The 20,379-nt window shown below is 45.3% G+C and overlaps 1 protein-coding gene across 2 annotated transcripts in view; it reads left to right on the plus strand.

Annotated features, from left to right (window-relative positions):
• LOC306922524 (calpain-1 catalytic subunit-like) overlaps positions 1-19,875 on the plus strand; it is a 66,896-nt gene extending 47,021 nt beyond the window's left edge. For both annotated transcript variants that reach the window (XM_079500192.1, XM_079500191.1), the window contains exons 13-23: positions 997-1,008; positions 3,360-3,571; positions 7,681-7,720; positions 7,823-7,885; positions 10,608-10,665; positions 11,587-11,651; positions 14,918-14,986; positions 16,770-16,848; positions 17,146-17,259; positions 17,892-17,950; positions 19,461-19,875. In XM_079500192.1, coding sequence (XP_079356318.1) covers positions 997-1,008; positions 3,360-3,571; positions 7,681-7,720; positions 7,823-7,885; positions 10,608-10,665; positions 11,587-11,651; positions 14,918-14,986; positions 16,770-16,848; positions 17,146-17,259; positions 17,892-17,950; positions 19,461-19,487 — 798 coding nt within the window. In that variant the 3' untranslated portion in view covers positions 19,488-19,875. The remainder of the gene's footprint in view (positions 1-996; positions 1,009-3,359; positions 3,572-7,680; positions 7,721-7,822; positions 7,886-10,607; positions 10,666-11,586; positions 11,652-14,917; positions 14,987-16,769; positions 16,849-17,145; positions 17,260-17,891; positions 17,951-19,460) is intronic.
• Positions 19,876-20,379: the final 504 nt, after the last annotated feature.

The raw sequence follows: 20,379 nt of genomic DNA on the forward strand, positions 1-20,379 counted from the left end.
AGACTGAAGCAGTGCTACGGTGTTCCCAACTCTCGCGGGTCTTGCGAGGTTTCGTTTGTAAACAGAAGTCTCCACGCTGTTTGAGATGCATCCAGCTGCAGCCTCGCATATGAGCAGTCCCAGACACAGACACTTTACACACTTCTTCTAAAGTGTCTTCTAAAGTGTCTCCCTCAAACACGTCCATTGTGTATGTTTTTAGTGACAAGCGGACGAGATCAAATCCATGTGTTTACATCCCCGTCATTTCCAATAAGGAAGTGGTGTACAGTTTTGGTCCAATCAGATCATTTTTCACAGCAGTGATTCGGTCGGTGTAGGCATACCTACCGGATCTTCTTTCTACACAAATTAGTCAAAACAAGACAAAGTTGACATTTTTTATTAAAAATAAAACCGTATGAGTTTTCCTGGTGTCATAAACTGTCAGAATCAGCTTTTGTTGCGTTGGTTCATGTGCTAAAAGACTGACTTTGAGAGCTGTTTCCCTGTTACAATGGAAGTCAATGAGCGACTTTTTTTATTTCTCAAATTTCTAATAAACAACACAACGGAGCGAAATAACTCATGGAATGGACTAGTTTGCCTATAATAAGGTAAGAAAACAACCCAAACCTCTAAAAAAGTGGTCTTACCCTTTAAGTATGTTATGGTGTAATTATGCGGAAACAGTCATTAAGTATGTTATGGTGTAATTATGCAGAAACAGTCATTAAGTATGTTATGGTGTAATTATGCAGAAACAGTCATTAAGTATGTTATGGTGTAATTATGCAGAAACAGTCATTCAGTATGTTATGGTGTAATTATGCAGAAACAGTCATTAAGTATGTTATGGTGTAATTATGCAGAAACAGTCATTCAGTATGTTATGGAGTAATTATGCAGAAACAGTCATTAAGTATGTTATGGTGTAATTATAATGAATTATGTGAATTAGGTGAATATTTAAACACAGAAACAAAGTTTTAAAGTCTGTCTTCTCCTCCTCCACAGATTCCTGAAGAGGTGAGTTCTCCTCTCTAAATGAATTCCTCTCCTCTCCCTACATGTATTAAACTCTATGGATCCTCTCCTCTCCTCTCCCTACATGTATTAAACTCTATGGAACCTCTCCTCTCCTCTCCAGTCTAAATGAATGCCTCTCCTCTCCTCTCCAGTCTAAATTAATGCCTCTCCTTTCCTCTCCTGTCTAAATGAATGCATCTCCTCTCCTCACCTCTCCTCTCCTCTCCAGTCTAAATTAATGCCTCTCCTCTCCTCACCTCTACTCTCCTCTCCAGTCTAAATGAATGCCTCTCCTCTCCTCACCTCTCCTCTTCTCTCCAGTCTAAATGAATGCCTCTCTTCTCCAGTCTAAATTAATGCCTCTCCTCTCCTCACCTCTCCTGTCTAAATGAATGCCTCTCCTCTCCAGTCTAAATTAATGCCTCTCCTCTCTCCTCTCCTCTCCTCTCCTTACATGTATTAAACTCTATGGAACCTCTCCTCTCCTCTCCTGTCTAAATGAATGCCTCTCCTCTCCTCTCCTGTCTAAATGAATGCCTCTCCTCTCCTCTCCTCTTCTCTCCTCTCCAGTCTAAATGAATGCCTCTCCTCTCCTCTCCTCTCCTCTCTTCTCTTCTCTTCTCCTCTCCTCTCCTCTCCCCTCCTCTCCAGTCTAAATGAATGCCTCTCCTCTCCTCTCCTCTCCAGTCTAAATGAATGCCTCTCCTCTCCTCTCCTCTCCTCTCCTCTCCTCTCCTCTCCTCTCCTCTCCTCTCCTCTCCTCTCCTCTCCTCTCCTCTCCAGTCTAAATGAATGCCTCTCCTCTCCTCTCCTCTCCTCTCCTCTCCTCTCCTCTCCTCTCCTCTCCTCTCCTCTCCTCTAATTAACTATAGCTTTTGAGGTGCGCACAATATAGCCTACTTTTATTATGCTTATATCACACAACGCAATAAAGCCAGTGGCTTGTTGTGGTCCTTTCACTTTCACATAGGCTTTGTCTCTTCAACAAACAGCAAAGCTTTTTAGTTTAATGTGTGTGCGTGCATGTGTGTGTTGGGTCAGCGACAGCGTCTCATCAGCCGCAGCGGCCGGCAGCTGGTGGATGGGGGGGGGGGGGGGGTGCATAGTATCGGGTTTCAAGCAGTGTTTTCTGTGCCACATGTGGAGGAGGCGGACTTATGTCACTGGAGAAGGAAAAAAACATGTACACGTGATGCGGAAATCCGCAGCGAGGAGACAACATACCCCACCGAGCCTGCACCTGATGTACACTCGCTCTATACGGTCTCGGAGAGCCCACTCGGCTCCTCCACTCGACTCCACTCTCCTCCTCGATGGAGCACTTTAACAATCGGAACGTTAACCATTTCCGGGTCAAGCTGGAATGACCCCGAGTGATCGAGTGGGAGTGAGCGAGTGGCCGAGATTTTGGGTATTGGAATTTGGCTTAAATGAATGCCTCTCCTCTCCTCTCCTCTCCTCTCCTCTCCTCTCCTCTCCTCTCCTCTCCTCTCCTCTCCTCTCCAGTCTAAATGAATGCCTCTCCTCTCCTCTCCTCTCCAGTCTAAATGAATGCCTCTCCTCTCCTCTCCTCTCCTCTCCTCTCCTCTCCTCTCCTCTCCTCTCCTCTCCAGTCTAAATGAATGCCTCTCCTCTCCTCTCCCCTCCCCTCCCCTCCCCTCCCCTCCCCTCCTCCTCTCCTCTCCTCTCCTCTCCTCTCCTCTCCTCTCCTCTCCTCTCCTCTCCTGTCTAAATGAATGCCTCTCCTCTCCTCTCCTCTCCTCTCCAGTCTAAATGAATGCCTCTCCTCTCCTCTCCTCTCCTCTCCTCTCCTCTCCTCTCCTCTCCTCTCCTCTCCTCTCCTCTCCTCTCCTCTCCTCTCCTCTCCAGTCTAAATGAATGCCTCTCCTCTCCTCTCCTCTCCTCTCCTCTCCTCTCCTCTCCTCTCCTCTCCTCTCCTCTCCTCTCCCCTCCTCTCCTCTCCTCTCCTCTCCTCTCCTCTCCTGTCTAAATGAATGCCTCTCCTCTCCACTCCTCTCCTCTCCTCTCCTGTCTAAATGAATGCCTCTCCTCTCCTCTCCTCTCCTCTCCTCTCCTCTCCTCTCCTCTCCTCTCCTCTCCTCTCCTCTCCTCTCCTCTCCTCTCCTCTCCAGTCTAAATTAATGCCTCTCCTCTCCTCTCCTCTCCTCTCCTCTCCTCTCCTCTCCTCTCCAGTCTAAATGAATGCCTCTCCTCTCCACTCCTCTCCTCTCCTCTCCTGTCTAAATGAATGCCTCTCCTCTCCTCTCCTCTCCTCTCCTCTCCTCTCCTCTCCTCTCCTCTCCTCTCCTCTCCAGTCTAAATTAATGCCTCTCCTCTCCTCTCCTCTCCAGTATCGTGGCGTTCAGAGCGTCCATCTAAAGAAGGACTTCTTCCTCCGCCACGGTTCGGTCGCTCGCTCCGAGAGCTTCATCAACCTGCGTGAGGTCAGTGCTAGGCTCCGCCTCCCGCCCGGCGAGTACCTGGTGGTGCCGTCGACCTTTGAACCCGGCAAGGAGGCGGACTTCGTCCTGCGCGTTTTCACCGAGAAGCAGCAGGAGGCGCAGTGAGTGGTTTATTAACTCAACCAGCAGGGGGCGCAGTGAGTGGTTTATTAATGTTATTAACTCAACCAGCAGAGGGTGCAGTGATTGGTTTATTAATGTTATTAACTCAACCAGCAGGGGGCGCAGTGAGTGGTTTATTAACTCAACCAGCAGGGGGCGCAGTGATTGGTTTATTAATGTTATTAACTCACCCAGCAGGGGGCGCAGTGATTGGTTTATTAATGTTAATAACTCAACCAGCAGGGGGCGCAGTGAGTGGTTTATTAACACAACCAGCAGGGGGCGCAGTGATTGGTGTATTAATGTTATTAACTCACCCAGCAGGGGGAGCAGTGAGTGGTTTATTAATGTTATTAACTCACCCAGCAGGGGAAGCAGTGAGTGGTTTATTAATGTTATTAACTCACCCAGCAGGGGGCGCAGTGAGTGGTTTATTAATGTTATTAACTCTACCAGCAGGGGGAGCAGTGAGTGGTTTATTAATGTTATTAACTCAACCAGCAGGGGGCGCAGTGAGTGGTTTATTAATGTTATTAACTCACCCAGCAGGGGGCGCAGTTAGTGGTTTATTAATGTTATTAACTCTACCAGCAGGGGGAGCAGTGGGTGGTTTATTAATGTTATTAACTCACCCAGCAGGGGGAGCAGTGAGTGGTTTATTAATGTTATTAACTCACCCAGCAGGTGGCGCAGTTAGTGGTTTATTAATGTTATTAACTCTACCAGCAGGGGGAGCAGTGGGTGGTTTATTAATGTTATTAACTCTACCAGCAGGTGGCGCAGTTAGTGGTTTATTAATGTTATTAACTCTACCAGCAGGGGGTGCAGTTAGTGGTTTATTAATGTTATTAACTCTACCAGCAGGGGGAGCAGTGGGTGGTTTATTAATGTTATTAACTCACCCAGCAGGGGGAGCAGTGATTGGTTTATTGTTATTAACTCACCCAGCAGGGGGAGCAGTGATTGGTTTATTAATGTTATTAACTCAACCAGCAGGGGGCGCAGTGAGTGGTTTATTTTTAAAAAACCTCATGTTTCTGTATCAGTGGTGCTCAATATTTCATGTCAAGGACCCCCAAAAATGATATGTAATTGGCCACCGACCCCCATCTGAAAACATGTAGTTCCAGGGACCCCCCCAGAAGCAAAGATTTGAGTTAAAAATGTTCACTCTGAGAGAATATATTCAAAAGATTTGAGCCACATTTTCAAGATCTTTCAAAAATAGCAGACCTGCAAGCTCGTACCGCGGCACTCGGTGCTGCTATTTTTAAATAGCTAAAGCATAACATAATGCTTTAAAACACCAAAAAGATGTTCCCGCCAGAATGGGTCGCTGCCCTCCACACTCTCCTATCCAACATCAGGTTCTTGAGCTCTGCAGTGTTGTCAGCCAAGCTGTCACGCCGCAGCACGTCTACATAGGTGGTATGCTCCTTTCCCCTCCTGGCTTTGCCCTGGGTTGGCTCCCATACGGTCCATTTACTGGCCTCTAGTTCTGGGTGCCTGACGCAGTGCCAGCCTCTAGTTCTGGGTTCCTGCCGCAGTGCCAGCCTCTAGTTCTGGGTGCCTGACGCAGTGCCAGCCTCTAGTTCTGGGTGCCTGACGCAGTGCCAGCCTCTAGTTCTGGGTGCCTGACGCAGTGCCAGCCTCTAGTTCTGGGTGCCTGACGCAGTGCCAGCCTCTAGTTCTGGGTGCCTGACGCAGTGCCAGCCTCTAGTTCTGGGTGCCTGACGCAGTGCCAGCCTCTAGTTCTGGGTGCCTGACGCAGTGCCAGCCTCTAGTTCTGGGTGCCTGACGCAGTGCCAGCCTCTAGTTCTGGGTGCCTGACGCAGTGCCAGCCTCTAGTTCTGGGTGCCTGACGCAGTGCCAGCCTCTAGTTCTGGGTGCCTGACGCAGTGCCAGCCTCTAGTTCTGGGTGCCTGACGCAGTGCCAGCCTCTAGTTCTGGGTGCCTGACGCAGTGCTCTGCCAGCCTCTAGTTCTGGGTGCCTGACGCAGTGCCAGCCTCTAGTTCTGGGTGCCTGACGCAGTGCCAGCCTCTAGTTCTGGGTGCCTGACGCAGTGCCAGCCTCTAGTTCTGGGTGCCTGACGCAGTGCCAGCCTCTAGTTCTGGGTGCCTGACGCAGTGCCAGCCTCTAGTTCTGGGTGCCTGACGCAGTGCCAGCCTCTAGTTCTGGGTGCCTGACGCAGTGCTCTGCCAGCCTCTAGTTCTGGGTGCCTGACGCAGTGCCAGCCTCTAGTTCTGGGTGCCTGGCGCAGTGCCAGCCTCTAGTTCTGGGTGCCTGGCGCAGTGCCAGCCTCTAGTTCTGGGTGCCTGACGCAGTGCCAGCCTCTAGTTCTGGGTGCCTGACGCAGTGCCCTGCCAGCCTCTAGTTCTGGGTGCCTGACGCAGTGCCAGCCTCTAGTTCTGGGTGCCTGACGCAGTGCCAGCCTCTAGTTCTGGGTGCCTGACGCAGTGCCAGCCTCTAGTTCTGGGTGCCTGACGTGCCACTGTGAGGGTCCGTGTCTCGGCCCCATACAGCAGTACTGACTCCACTGTGAGGGTCCATGTCTCGGCCCCATACAGCAGTACTGACTCCACTGTGAGGGTCCATGTCTCGGCCCCATACAGCAGTACTGACTCCACTGTGAGGGTCCATGTCTCGGCCCCATACAGCAGTACTGACTCCACTGTGAGGGTCCATGTCTCGGCCCCATACGGCAGTACTGACTCCACTGTGAGGGTCCATGTCTCGGCCCCATACAGCGGTACTGACTCCACTGTGAGGGTCCATGTCTCGGCCCCATACAGCAGTACTGACGCCACTGTGAGGGTCCATGTCTCGGCCCCATACAGCAGTACTGACTCCACTGTGAGGGTCCATGTCTCGGCCCCATACAGCAGTACTGACTCCACTGTGAGGGTCCATGTCTCGGCCCCATACAGCAGTACTGACTCCACTGTGAGGGTCCATGTCTCGGCCCCATACAGCAGTACTGACTCGACTGTAGCTATGAATGTTATTAATGTCATTAAAGGACCACTTCACCACTTTTCAACATCTCTTCATATAATTGGTCCTCACTAATGTTCATGATAAAGCACCACCATTTTTTCCTACTCAGTCTGTGTCTCATAGGAGGGCTTTGGGCAGTTCGGACACCCGTCCACCAGTGACATCATCATTAGGCAGATTTTTTTTTAAACAAGATTTGTTTTAAAATATATTTAGATTTGTATTATCGTGAGAACGATGGCTTCAACTTTTGCATTGCAAATTTTCAGGAAAAGAAAGCCTGCCGTTTCTATTAGCTTGGATTCACCATCGATGATGTCACTGGTGGACGGGTTTCTGAACTGCCCACAGCCTTCCTATGAGACACAGACTGAGTAGGAAAAAATTGTGGTATTTTATCATGAACAATTAGTTAGGACCAATAATAGGAAGAGAAGTTGAAAAGTGGTGAAGTGGTCCTTTATGTTAATGTTAATAATAACATTATTGAAATGGAGACACAGTGAGTGGTTTATTAACACAAAAGTCCGGCAGCATTTATTGATAAATTGTGATATAATTCACGCCAGCATTTTTCCCTGTGCAGCTCTTATTTTGAAAAGCCACATTTACAGACTTCTGGATGTGATCTTCTTGGACGATGCGTGGTCACTTCCTGTTTATAAACCGGAGCCAACAGACTTTACTCATGATCAGAGCTTCCGTTGCTCCAGACTGTACGACGGAAGCATTTATATTTGACTCGTGATCAGAGCTTCCGTTGCTCCAGACTGTATGACGGAAGCATTTATATTTTACTCATGATCAGAGCTTCCGTTGCTCCAGACTGTACGACGGAAGCATTTATATTTTACTCGTGATCAGAGCTTCCGTTGCTCCAGACTGTACGACGGAAGCATTTATATTTTACTCGTGATCAGAGCTTCCGTTGCTCCAGACTGTACGACGGAAGCATTTATATTTGACTCGTGTGTGTGTGTGTGTGTGTGTGTGTGTGTGTGTGTGTGTGTGTGTGTGTGTGTGTGTGTGTGTGTGTGTGTGTGTGTGTGTGTGTGTGTGTGTGTGTGTGTGTGTGTGTGTGTGTGTGTGTGTGTGTGTGTGTGGGAACAGGGAACTAGATGACGATATCGTTGCTAACCTGGAGGAAGAGGTAACCATGACGATCTTTGATCACACACACACACACACACACACACAAGTTGTTTTCACCACCTGGAGGTGGTAAGGTGTAATGTTGTGTTTTGTCCAGCAGGAAGTGACAGAGAGCGACATCGATGATTCTTTCAGAGCCATGTTCGCTCAGCTCTCTGGAGACGTGAGTCATCATCATGATGATGATGTCATCATCATGATGTCATCATCATGATATTCTAATTCATATCCGTTTAAACATAAATATCCTGAAGACTCACTGCGTGAAAAGAGGAGTTAACGGGCAACTATGGGCACTAGATTTACCCTAAACCTCAGGTTTAGCAGCATATACAGTTAATATACGGCAATATACAGTTAATATACGGTAATATACAGTTAATATACGGTAATATACAGTTAATATACAGTAATATACAGTTAATATACGGTAATATACAGTAAATATACGGTAATATACAGTTAATATACGGTAATATACAGTTAATATACGGTAATATACAGTAAATATACGGTAATATACAGTTAATATACGGTAATATACAGTAAATATACGGTAATATACAGTTAATATACGGTAATATACAGTTAATATACGGTAATATACAGTTAATATACGGTAATATACAGTTAATATACAGTAATATAAAGTTAATATACGGTAATATACAGTAAATATACGGTAATATACAGTTAATATACGGTAATATACAGTTAATATACGGTAATATACAGTAAATATACGGTAATATACAGTTAATATACGGTAATATACAGTAAATATACGGTAATATACAGTTAATATACGGTAATATACAGTTAATATACGGTAATATACAGTTAATATACGGTAATATACAGTTAATATACGGTAATATATAGTTAATATACGGTAATATACAGGTGTGATGGTACAATTCGGGAGTTTACCGGAGTTTGTTGGAAAGTGTAACGGGAGTTTCCTGTAATGTACACATCCGTATTCAGTGTCATACGCTGAGTTTACTGTGGCCAGATTTGAAACCATGACCTTGTGTTACAGACATGAGGCCTAATACCTACTGAGCTATCCTGACACAATCAGTTGTTCTATTGTTAACAGCAAAGTCATTCAAGAAGGCAATAAGCAAATATACTTTGAGTACCAACGCATAGTACTCAAACTCTACAGTAGCTACATGCTCAGGGTTAGGGTTAGGGTTAGGGTTAGGGGGTTAGGGTTAGGGTTAGGGTTAGGGTTAGCAGATCTACAGTAGCTACATGCTCATAACACGGCACATCACAGATCAGCTTTCATTGTAACCATTTTTGTATTAGCAATACAATCATAAACAATTACTAAAGCTATCAAATGCTGTATTTGTACTGGGGTATAATACATTTAACACCACACCTACCATCAGTTCCCAGGACTTGCAGCACCAAACCAAGATAATCGTCAAACACTGAGTTGTCCCAGATTTGAACCCATGCCTTGTGTTCCAAAGGCGGTAGCTCTACCGACTGTGACCAGATTTGACTGAGAGACTGCCATCGCGCAAACTCCAGCTTTTCACCAGAGGAGGAAAACTATATATATTTGTTTTAAATGAGTTAATAGCACAGGCAGACTCTTCACATACTAGAGCATGTCTGAAATAAGTGTCAGAGCTGAAATCGACATGTAAATATGAAATAAATGCTTAAACGTGTAGCTAGGTGTAATGTTAGAGTCCACAGAAGACATGTAAATATGAAATAAATGCTTAAACATGTAGCTAGGTGTAATGTTAGAGTCCACAGAAGACATGTAAATATGAAATAAATGCAGCTAGGTGTAATGTTAGAGACCAGACCACAGAAGTGAACCTTTCAAGCCTGTTTTCTCAAATCCAATGGCAGTCCCTCAGTCAAATTCAATCACTGTTTGTGATGACAATTATGTGTGTCCTGGTCCATTATTCATTACTACAGTGTGTTCGCTGTTCATGTTTTCACGTACATACTTATCTTCAACTGGGATTTCAGATAATGGTCCATAGATTGTGTGTAGAACATTTCACGCGAATCGCTCAAAGATCCATGCAGAAAATCAGGTTTAAGCAATTTTCAAACTTCTCAAAATAGCGGAATATCTGAGGGCGGAGCTTACTGGTCAAAGTGACAGATGTGTTCCCCATGAGTCAAGGAACATGTGGACACACGAGGCATGAGTTATGACTGTTCAAAGGTTTCATTTAAAAATAAATTGCCATAGCGCCCCCCTTTGGCCAATTGGAGTAAGGCTGGTTTCAGTACTATTTGGCATGACCCTCTACTATACTGTAAAGTTTCATAAGCATATGACGCTGCATGTATGTATTAGAGGCAAAAGAAGAATTTTCACAAAACAGCCATTTTCATTGACTCATAAAACCATTTTTCACTTAAAAAAAAGTACTATAGATTCCCTTGTCTGTATAGGTCCAAAGTTAACGTGTAGAACTTTTCATGCATTTTGATCAAAGATCCCGGGAGGAGATTGATTGATTTTCATATAATTCAAAATGGCGGGTGATCTAGAGGTCAGAGGTCAAAAATAAGACCACGAAACTTGTTCGTCATGAGGAGACGCATATGTGTGTCGAGGTTTCATTGCCGACGGGCAAACGGTTCATTAGCTATGCACGTTTAAAGTTTGTTGGTGGAAGGATAAGAAGAAAAAAACAGACAAAAACAATAAGGGACCAAGTCCTTTCAGGACTGGTTCGTCCCTTAATAATCAATGCGATTTCAATAGGGCTCCGCACTACTGTGCAGTGCTCAGGCCCTAAGTCTGTCTGTCTGTCTGTCTGTCTGTCTGTCTGTCTGTCTGTCTGTCTGTCTGTCTGTCTGTCTGTCTGTCTGTCTGTCTGTCTGTCTCTCAGGACATGGAGATCAGTGTCAGAGAGTTAAGGACGGTTCTCAACAGAGTCGTGACCAAACGTGAGTTCTGTTCACATTAACACATCAACTGTATAAATATTATTTAAACATTGACTTGATATTCATTCTTTCCATTCTGAGCAGGTTGATTCTATAGTCAGGGTGGTGGTCCCCAGGTTCATTCTATAGTCAGGGTGGGGGTCCCCAGGTTGATTCTATAGTCAGGGTGGTGGTCCCCAGGTTGATTCTATAGTCAGGGTGGGGGTCCCCAGGTTGATTCTATAGTCAGGGTGGGGGTCCCCAGGTTGATTCTATAGTCAGGGTGGTGGTCCCCCAGGTTGATTCTATTGAGCCTCCGTTTGATAGCAACGCGGCCACGCGGAGGCTGAAGCTCAGGGGCCCCCCTAGCTCAGAGGCCCCTGGGCCTGGGCCCAACAGGCCCTTTCGATAATCTTTTTGGGACGTTGTCCAGGGTGTTTTAGAGAAGGGAGAAGAGTCTGGGACGCGTGGAGCGGTGTCCAGGGTGTTTCAGAGAAGGGAGAAGAGTCTGGGACGCGTGGAGCGTTGTCCAGGGTGTTTCAGAGAAGGGAGAAGAGTCTGGGACGTGTGGAGCGTTGTCCAGGGTGTTTTAGAGAAGGGAGAAGAGTCTGGGACGTGTGGAGCGTTGTCCCGGGTGTTTTACAGAAGGGAGAAGAGTTTGGGACGTGTGGAGCGTTGTCCCGGCGTTTTTATTGAAGGTACTTCCAGCTTCCCTGCGTCGGCTGATCTGAGCGCTCGGAAGGGTTTGTAGGGTTCGATCAGACTTTGAAGATATGGGGGAGCCATACCTTTGGTTGCTTTGAATGCCAGCACAACCATGACATGACAACAAATATGTTAGGGAGAACTACATACTATTTACTATGTTATAATGTATTTCTGATGTACTAATAAGTATTTCTGATGTACTAATAAGTATTTCTGATGCACTTACTATTACAGACAGAGATCTGCAGACGGATGGTTTCAGCATGGAGTCCTGCAGAGCCATGGTCAGCCTGATGGATGTATCCTTATTACTCTGATTACTTATTACTTATATTACATCATGGTCAGCCTGATGGATGTATCCTTATTACTCTGATTACTTATTACTTATATTACATCATGGTCAGCCTGATGGACGTATCCTTATTACCCTTATTACTTGCGCAAGCAGAGCGCGCAAGTAATAGTTTTTGTCCAGTATGTCGCCGTTTGATGCGTATGCACCGTGCCAGCGTATGACGTAATGACTACTTGTGCTTGATATGGCAGTGGTGTCAGATTACATACATGTATACATAGGGGCATTACCTTTAATCCTCCCGACACTAAAACATATCATCATTACGTCACCATCGAAAACCAATTACACCCTGGCATTGGGTCCTTTAATCCACATCTTTATTACGTCATCATTGAGAGCTAGTTATACCAGTTATACCTGACGTCATATGCGTAGAGTAGGAACCCTTCATGACCATATATAGAGTAGGAACCCTTCATGACCATATTTAGAGTAGGAACACTTCATGACCATATAAGACTAGGAAGGAAGATCTCTCGGTAGACAGAGAGCTTTTCCTTCTGGCTCAACTCTCTTTTCTTCACAACAGTGTGAAAAGTAAAAGCTGGTGAATATGTTTTTTTAAACTCTGGATAACATGTGAATAAATCAAAAGCCATCTCGACGTCTGTGGCTACCTGTACAGAGTTAGATATAACTCGGCCATATACGTCTTCGGCAATAAACCCGTTAAGTGTGTAGTTCACAGTGTGTATTTCTTCAATCCATTAATAAAATGTGCCCATCGTTTATATATTTAATCCATTAATAAAATGTGCCCATCGTTTATAGCGCCCGGAGCACTTTTACTGACGGACCGGATGTTGTTGTGAATGTGTGTATAGCAGCTAACAATAGCCACAACACTATCGATGCGATCGACAACAACGGGAGGTAAGATAAAATCTATCGCGTCTAGCGACTGGACTGCGGAGGGCCGTCAAACACATAACCTTTTTTTATAATTAGGCGGGATGATTTAGATCCAGTTATTAACGTTTTAAGATTTTCGTTGTCGTCGGCTAAACAGGCAGGGAACATTTTCGATGACGTGTCACTGTTGTGCAACACCGAGGATTTCCGCAACAAGCGCCTCTAGGCTGTGGAACGATGCGACCGGTTTTGATATCACTAACTTGACGGAGATTAATCAATCTCCGTCTCGGGGCACCTGACCGTACTAAGTACCATGACGGACTTCTCTGGAGTCCTGAGAAGTATATAATATATAGTATATCAGTATATATATATAGAAGTATATAATATAATATAATCCTGCCTCAAAGCAGACCAGAGGTAGAAAACTGTGGTTCACTGATGTCATCGCTAGGGACTGTGGCTCAAGAGGTAGAGCAGGTCGTCCAATGATCCATGGGTCGGCGGTTCGTATCCCGGCTCCTCCTGTCGAAATGTCCTTGGGCAAGACACTGAACCCATGATGATGATGATGATGATGATGATGATGATGATGATGATGATGATGATGATGATGATGATGATGATGATGACACAGTGATGATGTCATGATGATGATGATGTCATGATGATGATGATGTCATGATGATGATGTCATGATGATATGATGATGATGATGTCATGATGATGATGATGATGATGTCATGATGATGATGATGATGATGACACAGTGATGATGTCATGATGATGATGATGTCATGATGATGATAATGTCATGATGATGATGTCATGATGATGATGATGTCATGATGATGATGACACAGTGATGATGTCATGACGATGATGATGTCATGATGATGATGTCATGATGATGATGATGATGATGTCATGATGATATGATGATGATGATGTCATGATGATGATGATGTCATGATGATGATGATGATGATGACACAGTGATGATGATGATGATGATGATGATGTCATGATGATGATGATGTCATGATGATGATGATGTCATGATGCTGATGATGATGTCATGATGATGATGTCATGATGATGATGATGACACAGTGATGATGATGATGATGTCATGATGATGATGATGTCATGATGATGATGTCATGATGATGATGATGATGTCATGATGATGATGATGATGTCATGATGATGATGATGATGATGATGATGTCATGATGATGATGATGATGACACAGTGATGATGTCATGATGATGATGATGTCATGATGATGATGTCATGATGATGATGTCATGATGATATGATGATGATGATGTCATGATGATGATGATGTCATGATGATGATGATGATGTCATGATGATGATGATGACACAGTGATGATGATGATGATGATGATGATGATGTCATGATGATGATGATGTCATGATGATGTCATGATGATGATGTCATGATGATGATGATGATGATGATGTCATGATGATGATGATGATGATGTCATGATGATGATGATGACACAGTGATGATGTCATGATGATGATGATGTCATGATGATGATGTCATGATGATGATGATGTCATGATGATGATGATGATGATGATGATGTCATGATGATGATGATGTCATGATGATGATGATGTCATGATGATGATGATGATGATGATGACATGATGATGATGATGTCATGATGATGATGTCATGATGATGATGATGTCATGATGATGATGTCATGATGATGATGATGATGATGATGTCATGATGATATGATGATGATGATGTCATGATGATGTCATGATGATGATGATGATGATGATGATGTCATGATGATGATGATGTCATGATGATGATGTCATGATGATGATGTCATGATGATGATGATGTCATGATGATGATGATGTCATGATGATGATGATGTCATGATGATGATGATGATGATGATGATGATGATGACACAGTGATGATGATGATGATGTCATGATGATGATGATGTCATGATGATGATGATGATGATGTCATGATGATGATGATGATGATGATGTCATTATGATGATGATATGATGATGATGATGATGATGTCATGATGATGATGATGATGTCATGATGATGATGATGATGTCATGATGATGATGTCATGATGATGATGATGATGATGTCATGATGATGATGTCATGATGATGATGATGATGATGTCATGATGATGATGATGATGATGTCATGATGATGATGTCATGACGATGATGATGATGTCATGATGATGATGATGATGATGTCATGATGATGATGTCATGACGATGACGACACAGTGTGTTATTTCTTTAACAGTGTGTGTTAGAAAGACGGCAGTGCGAGGCTGGGATTGATTGAGTTTCAGGTTCTGTGGAATAAAATCAGGAAGTGGCTGGTGAGACACGCACACACAGCACGCACACACAGCACGCACAGCACGCACACACAGCACGCACAGCACGCACGCACAGCACGCACAGCACGCACACACACACACAGCACGCACGCACAGCACGCACAGCACGCACGCACAGCACGCACAGCACGCACGCACAGCACGCACACACAGCACGCACAGCACGCACACACAGCACGCACAGCACGCACGCACAGCACGCACAGCACGCACACACAGCACGCACAGCACGCACACACAGCACGCACGCACAGCACGCACACACAGCACGCACAGCACGCACACACAGCACGCACGCACAGCACGCACAGCACGCACGCACAGCACGCACAGCACGCACACACAGCACGCACAGCACGCACGCACAGCACGCACGCACAGCACGCACAGCACGCACAGCACGCACACACAGCACGCACAGCACGCACACACAGCACGCACAGCACGCACGCACAGCACGCACAGCACGCACACACAGCACGCACAGCACGCACACACACACACACAGCACGCACGCACAGCACGCACACACAGCAATTAATAGCAAGTAATTTTGCTAGCCAATGACAATGTCAAGTCACCCTCGTGATCATGTGTAAGTCATTCGGAGGGGGTTTTCCCCCCGAAATCATGTTTTTGCAACGAACGTGTCGTTCGTTGCAAAAACAACTGTGGGAGGAGTAGTAGAACGGGTACGTTAACCCTAACCCTAACCCTAACGGGTACGTTAACCCTAACCCTAACGGGTACGTTCTGTGGGAGGAGTAGTAGAACGGGTACGTTAACCCTAACCCTAACCCTAACGGGTACGTTAACCCTAACCCTAACGGGTACGTTCTGTGGGAGGAGTAGTAGAACGGGTACGTTAACCCTAACCCTAACGGGTACGTTCTGTGGGAGGAGTAGTAGAACGGGTACGTTAACCCTAACCCTAACGGGTACGTTAACCCTAACCCTAACCCTAACGGGTACGTTAACCCTAACCCTAACCCTAACGGGTACGTTCTGTGGGAGGAGTAGTGGGCCAAAATAAAGTTTATCTATAATAATGGAAGAAAAAGAAAAGCTAAGGGGAACAATAGTATGGTTGCCCATAGGCAACCACACTAATAACCTGTATGAAATACACGTCACAGCAGAACAAATACACAACTAATATTTTTATGAGCAGTTTCTACACGTTTTACTCAAATTGTCCACTTTTATAATGCTTTAACTCTGTGTCTGTATAAGTAGTAATCAGAGTAAATGTACTCCTACTTACTGTGGCCTCACTCACACCTTTCGATCTAGCATACAACATTGATGCATGCTAGATGTAAGCCAGATGTAAGTGTCATGGCCGCCCCAATGCATTTCCAATGGAAGTCACATGGTTTGATACAACATTTTGGACTACAAGCTGTTGTACGGCTTCCGGCTGTGTTTCGACTGCCCCCCCCCCCCCCCCCCCCCCCTCATACAACACAAATGTTGTGTCAAACCATGTGACTCCCATTGGAAATGCATTGCGAGCTTGCATCAGCTATACATCTCATACAACAAGCATACATCAATCTGTTGCGACCGTGTGAGTTGCCCCTGTGTCTGTATGAGTAGTAATCAGAGTAAATGTACTCCTACTTACTTTGTCTGTATGAGTAGTAATCAGAGTAAATGTACTCCTACTTACTGTGTCTGTATGAGTAGCAATCAGAGTAAATCCATTAACTCTGTGTCTGTATGAGTAGTAATCAGAGTAAATGTACTCCGTTACTTCTAGGGAGTTTTCAGGGAGTACGATCTGGATAAATCTGGATGTATGAGTTCCTACGAGATGAGACTGGCTCTGGAGAACGCTGGTAAGCGTGCGTGTGTGTGTGTGTGTGTTGTGTGTGTGTGCGTGTGTGTGTGTGTGTGAGTGTGTGCGTGCGCGCGTGTGCGCGTTTTCAGAATGTATGGATGCTGGTTGCCAGATATGTGGGCTTTTCAGGATGTATGGATGCTGGTTGCCAGATATGTGTGTGTTTTTCAGGGTTTAAGCTCAACAACAGACTGTACCAGATGCTGGTTGCCAGATATGTGTGTGTTTTTCAGGGTTTAAGCTCAACAACAGACTGTACCAGATGCTGGTTGCCAGATATGTGTGTGTTTTTCAGGGTTTAAGCTCAACAACAGACTGTACCAGATGCTGGTTGCCAGATATGCTGACGGAGAAACCATCGACTTTGACAACTTCACCTGCTGCCTGGTGAAACTGGAGGCCATGTTCAGTAAGTACAGGTGTATTACTGGTTAATTACTGGTACTAGTTACTAGTTAATTACTGGTTAATTACTGGTACTAGTTAGATACTCGTTAATTACCTGTACTAGGCTGATTCAGGGTACATGTATGTTGGATTCTAGGCTGATTCAGGGTACATGTATGTTGGATTCTAGGCTGATTCAGGGTACATGTATGTTGGATTCTAGGCTGATTCAGGGTACATGTATGTTGGATTCTAGGCTGATTCAGGGTACATGTATGTTGGATTCTAGGCTGATTCAGGGTACATGTATGTTGGATTCTAGGCTGATTCAGGGTACATGTATGTTGGATTCTAGGCTGATTCAGGGTACATGTATGTTGGATTCTAGACTGATTCAGGGTACATGTATGTTGGATTCTAGACTGATTCAGGGTACATGTATGTTGGATTCTAGGCTGATTCAGGGTACGTATGTTGGATTCTAGGCTGATTCAGGGTACATGTATGTTGGATTCTAGGCTGATTCAGGGTACATGTATGTTGGATTCTAGGCTGATTCAGGGTACATGTATGTTGGATTCTAGGCTGATTCAGGGTACATGTATGTTGTTGGATTCTAGACTGATGTATGTTGTTTCGTTGTGTTTTTTTCAGAGGCATTTCAACAGTTAGATCGGGAGAAAAATGGGACGGCACAACTTAACATCACTGAGGTACACACACGCACGCACGCACGTACGCACGCACGCACGTACGTACGCACACGCATGCGCACGCACACACACACCACCGCTGCCCCATGAGATCACAGATCAATATTGGCCAGCAACTCTACATCTGACCTCAAACCCTTAGATCTCCATATATAGAGCTGACCTGTTCTGATGTTGATCCTTCCCCATCCATCCTTCCTCTTCGATGTCTCCCTTTTGACTCTAGACGGTCCTGTTGACTGATACCTGTCCATTAAACTCTAGACGGGCCTGTTGACTGATACCTGTCCATTAAACTCTAGACGGGCCTGTTGACTGATACCTGTCCATTTAAACTCTAGACGGTCCTGTTGACTGATACCTGTCCATTTAAACTCTAGACAGGCCTGTTGACTGATACCTGTCCATTTAAACTCTAGACAGGCCTGTTGACTGATACCTGTCCATTTAAACTCTAGACGGGCCTGTTGACTGATACCTGTCCATTTAAACTCTAGACGGGCCTGTTGACTGATACCTTGTGTTACACTCTCAGAGTTACAGACCCGTAAGGGTCCATTTGGTTCCATGTGTTACACTCTCAGAGTTACAGACCCGTAAGGGTCCATTTGGTTCCATGTGTTACACTCTCAGTGTTACAGACCCATAAGGGTCCATTTGGTTCCATGTGTTACACTCTCAGAGTTACAGACCCGTAAGGGTCCATTTGGTTCCATGTGTTACACTCTGTGTTACAGACCCATAAGGGTCCATTTGGTTCCATGTGTTACACTCTCAGAGTTACAGACCCGTAAGGGTCCATTTGGTTCCATGTGTTACACTCTCAGTGTTACAGACCCATAAGGGTCCATTTGGTTCCATGTGTTACACTCTCAGAGTTACAGACCCATAAGGGTCCATTTGGTTCCATGTGTTACACTCTCAGAGTTACAGACCCATAAGGGTCCATTTGGTTCCATGTGTTACACTCTCAGAGTTACAGACCCATAAGGGTCCATTTGGTTCCTAACTATCATTTAGCTGGGGACCCCCTGGAACTCCCTCAAGGACCCCAGGGGGTCTCCGGACCCCTGGAACTCCCTCGAGGACCCCAGGGGGTCCCCGGACCCCCTGGAACTCCCTCGAGGACCCATGGGGGTCCCCGGACCCCCTGGAACTCCCTCGAGGACCCCTGGGGTTCACCGGACCCCCTGGAACTCCCTCGAGGACCCCTGGGGGTCCCCGGACCCCTGGAACTCCCTCGAGGACCCCTGGGGTTCACCGGACCCCCTGGAACTCCCTCGAGGACCCCTGGGGGTCCCCGGACCCCTGGAACTCCCTCAAGGACCCCAGGGGGTCCCCGGACCCCTGGAACTCCCTCGAGGACCCCTGGGGTTCACCGGACCCCCTGGAACTCCCTCGAGGACCCATGGGGGTCCCCGGACCCCCTGGAACTCCCTCAAGGACCCCTGAGGCTGAACGGTTTGGGGACCACTCCTCTACATGACCATATTTGGTGTTGTGTCTACAGTGGCTCTACATGACCATGTGTGGCTGACCGAGCTCTGTGATTGGCCGGGACGTCTACGAGTCAACAGGAAGCAGGAAGTAGATGACAGCAGCAACTCAGAGTGCTCTCTCTCTCTCTCTCTCTGTCTCTCTCTCTCTCTCTCTCTCTCTCTCTCTGTCTCTGTCTCTCTCTCTCTCTCTCTCTCTCTCTCTCTCTCTCTCTCTCTCTCTCTCTGTGCCTCTGCAACGACGCTGCAATGCCATGCCTGACCCGTAGAGGGAGCACTAGTAGCAACAGTTAGCATGATGACGCTCCACACATATTAATATCCATAGAGATTATTAATTTACATTATTATAATGAGTGTACGTTACGCTCCACTAATTAAACTACTAGTCCAATAATAACCATCAAATGTAACTATTTTTAAACTGCCTTCACCGCCAAAATTATTATTTATTTTGTATTGTATTTATTTATTATTTATTATTTATTATTTATTATTTATTATTTATTATTTATTATTTATTATTTATTATTTATTATTTATTATTATTATTATTATTTGTATTATTATTATTATTGTGCTTAGGGGTCCATTTGGTTCCATGTGTTACACTCATAGTTACATTAATGTATTTATTGATGCATTTATGAATTGATTGAATGATTCCATGATGTATTTCAGGTGAGCGAGGGGTTAACTGATGATCCATAATACATAAATAACACAATAATGTGTTTATTTAATTATGTATTAACCCGTTTAGGCCTGACTTAAAAATACAAAATAAAAAAATGTTTCTATATCAGTGGTTCTCAATATTTTCATGTCAAGGACCCCAAAAAAGTGTAACTGTAATTGGCCGCCGACCCCCATCTGAAAATATGTTGTCCCCCCCACCCCCAGAAGCAAAGATTTTCGCATTTAAAAAAAAAA

This window comes from Electrona antarctica, assembly GCF_951216825.1.
Source record: "Electrona antarctica genome assembly, chromosome: 4".
NCBI classification, from domain to species: Eukaryota; Metazoa; Chordata; class Actinopteri; order Myctophiformes; family Myctophidae; genus Electrona; species Electrona antarctica.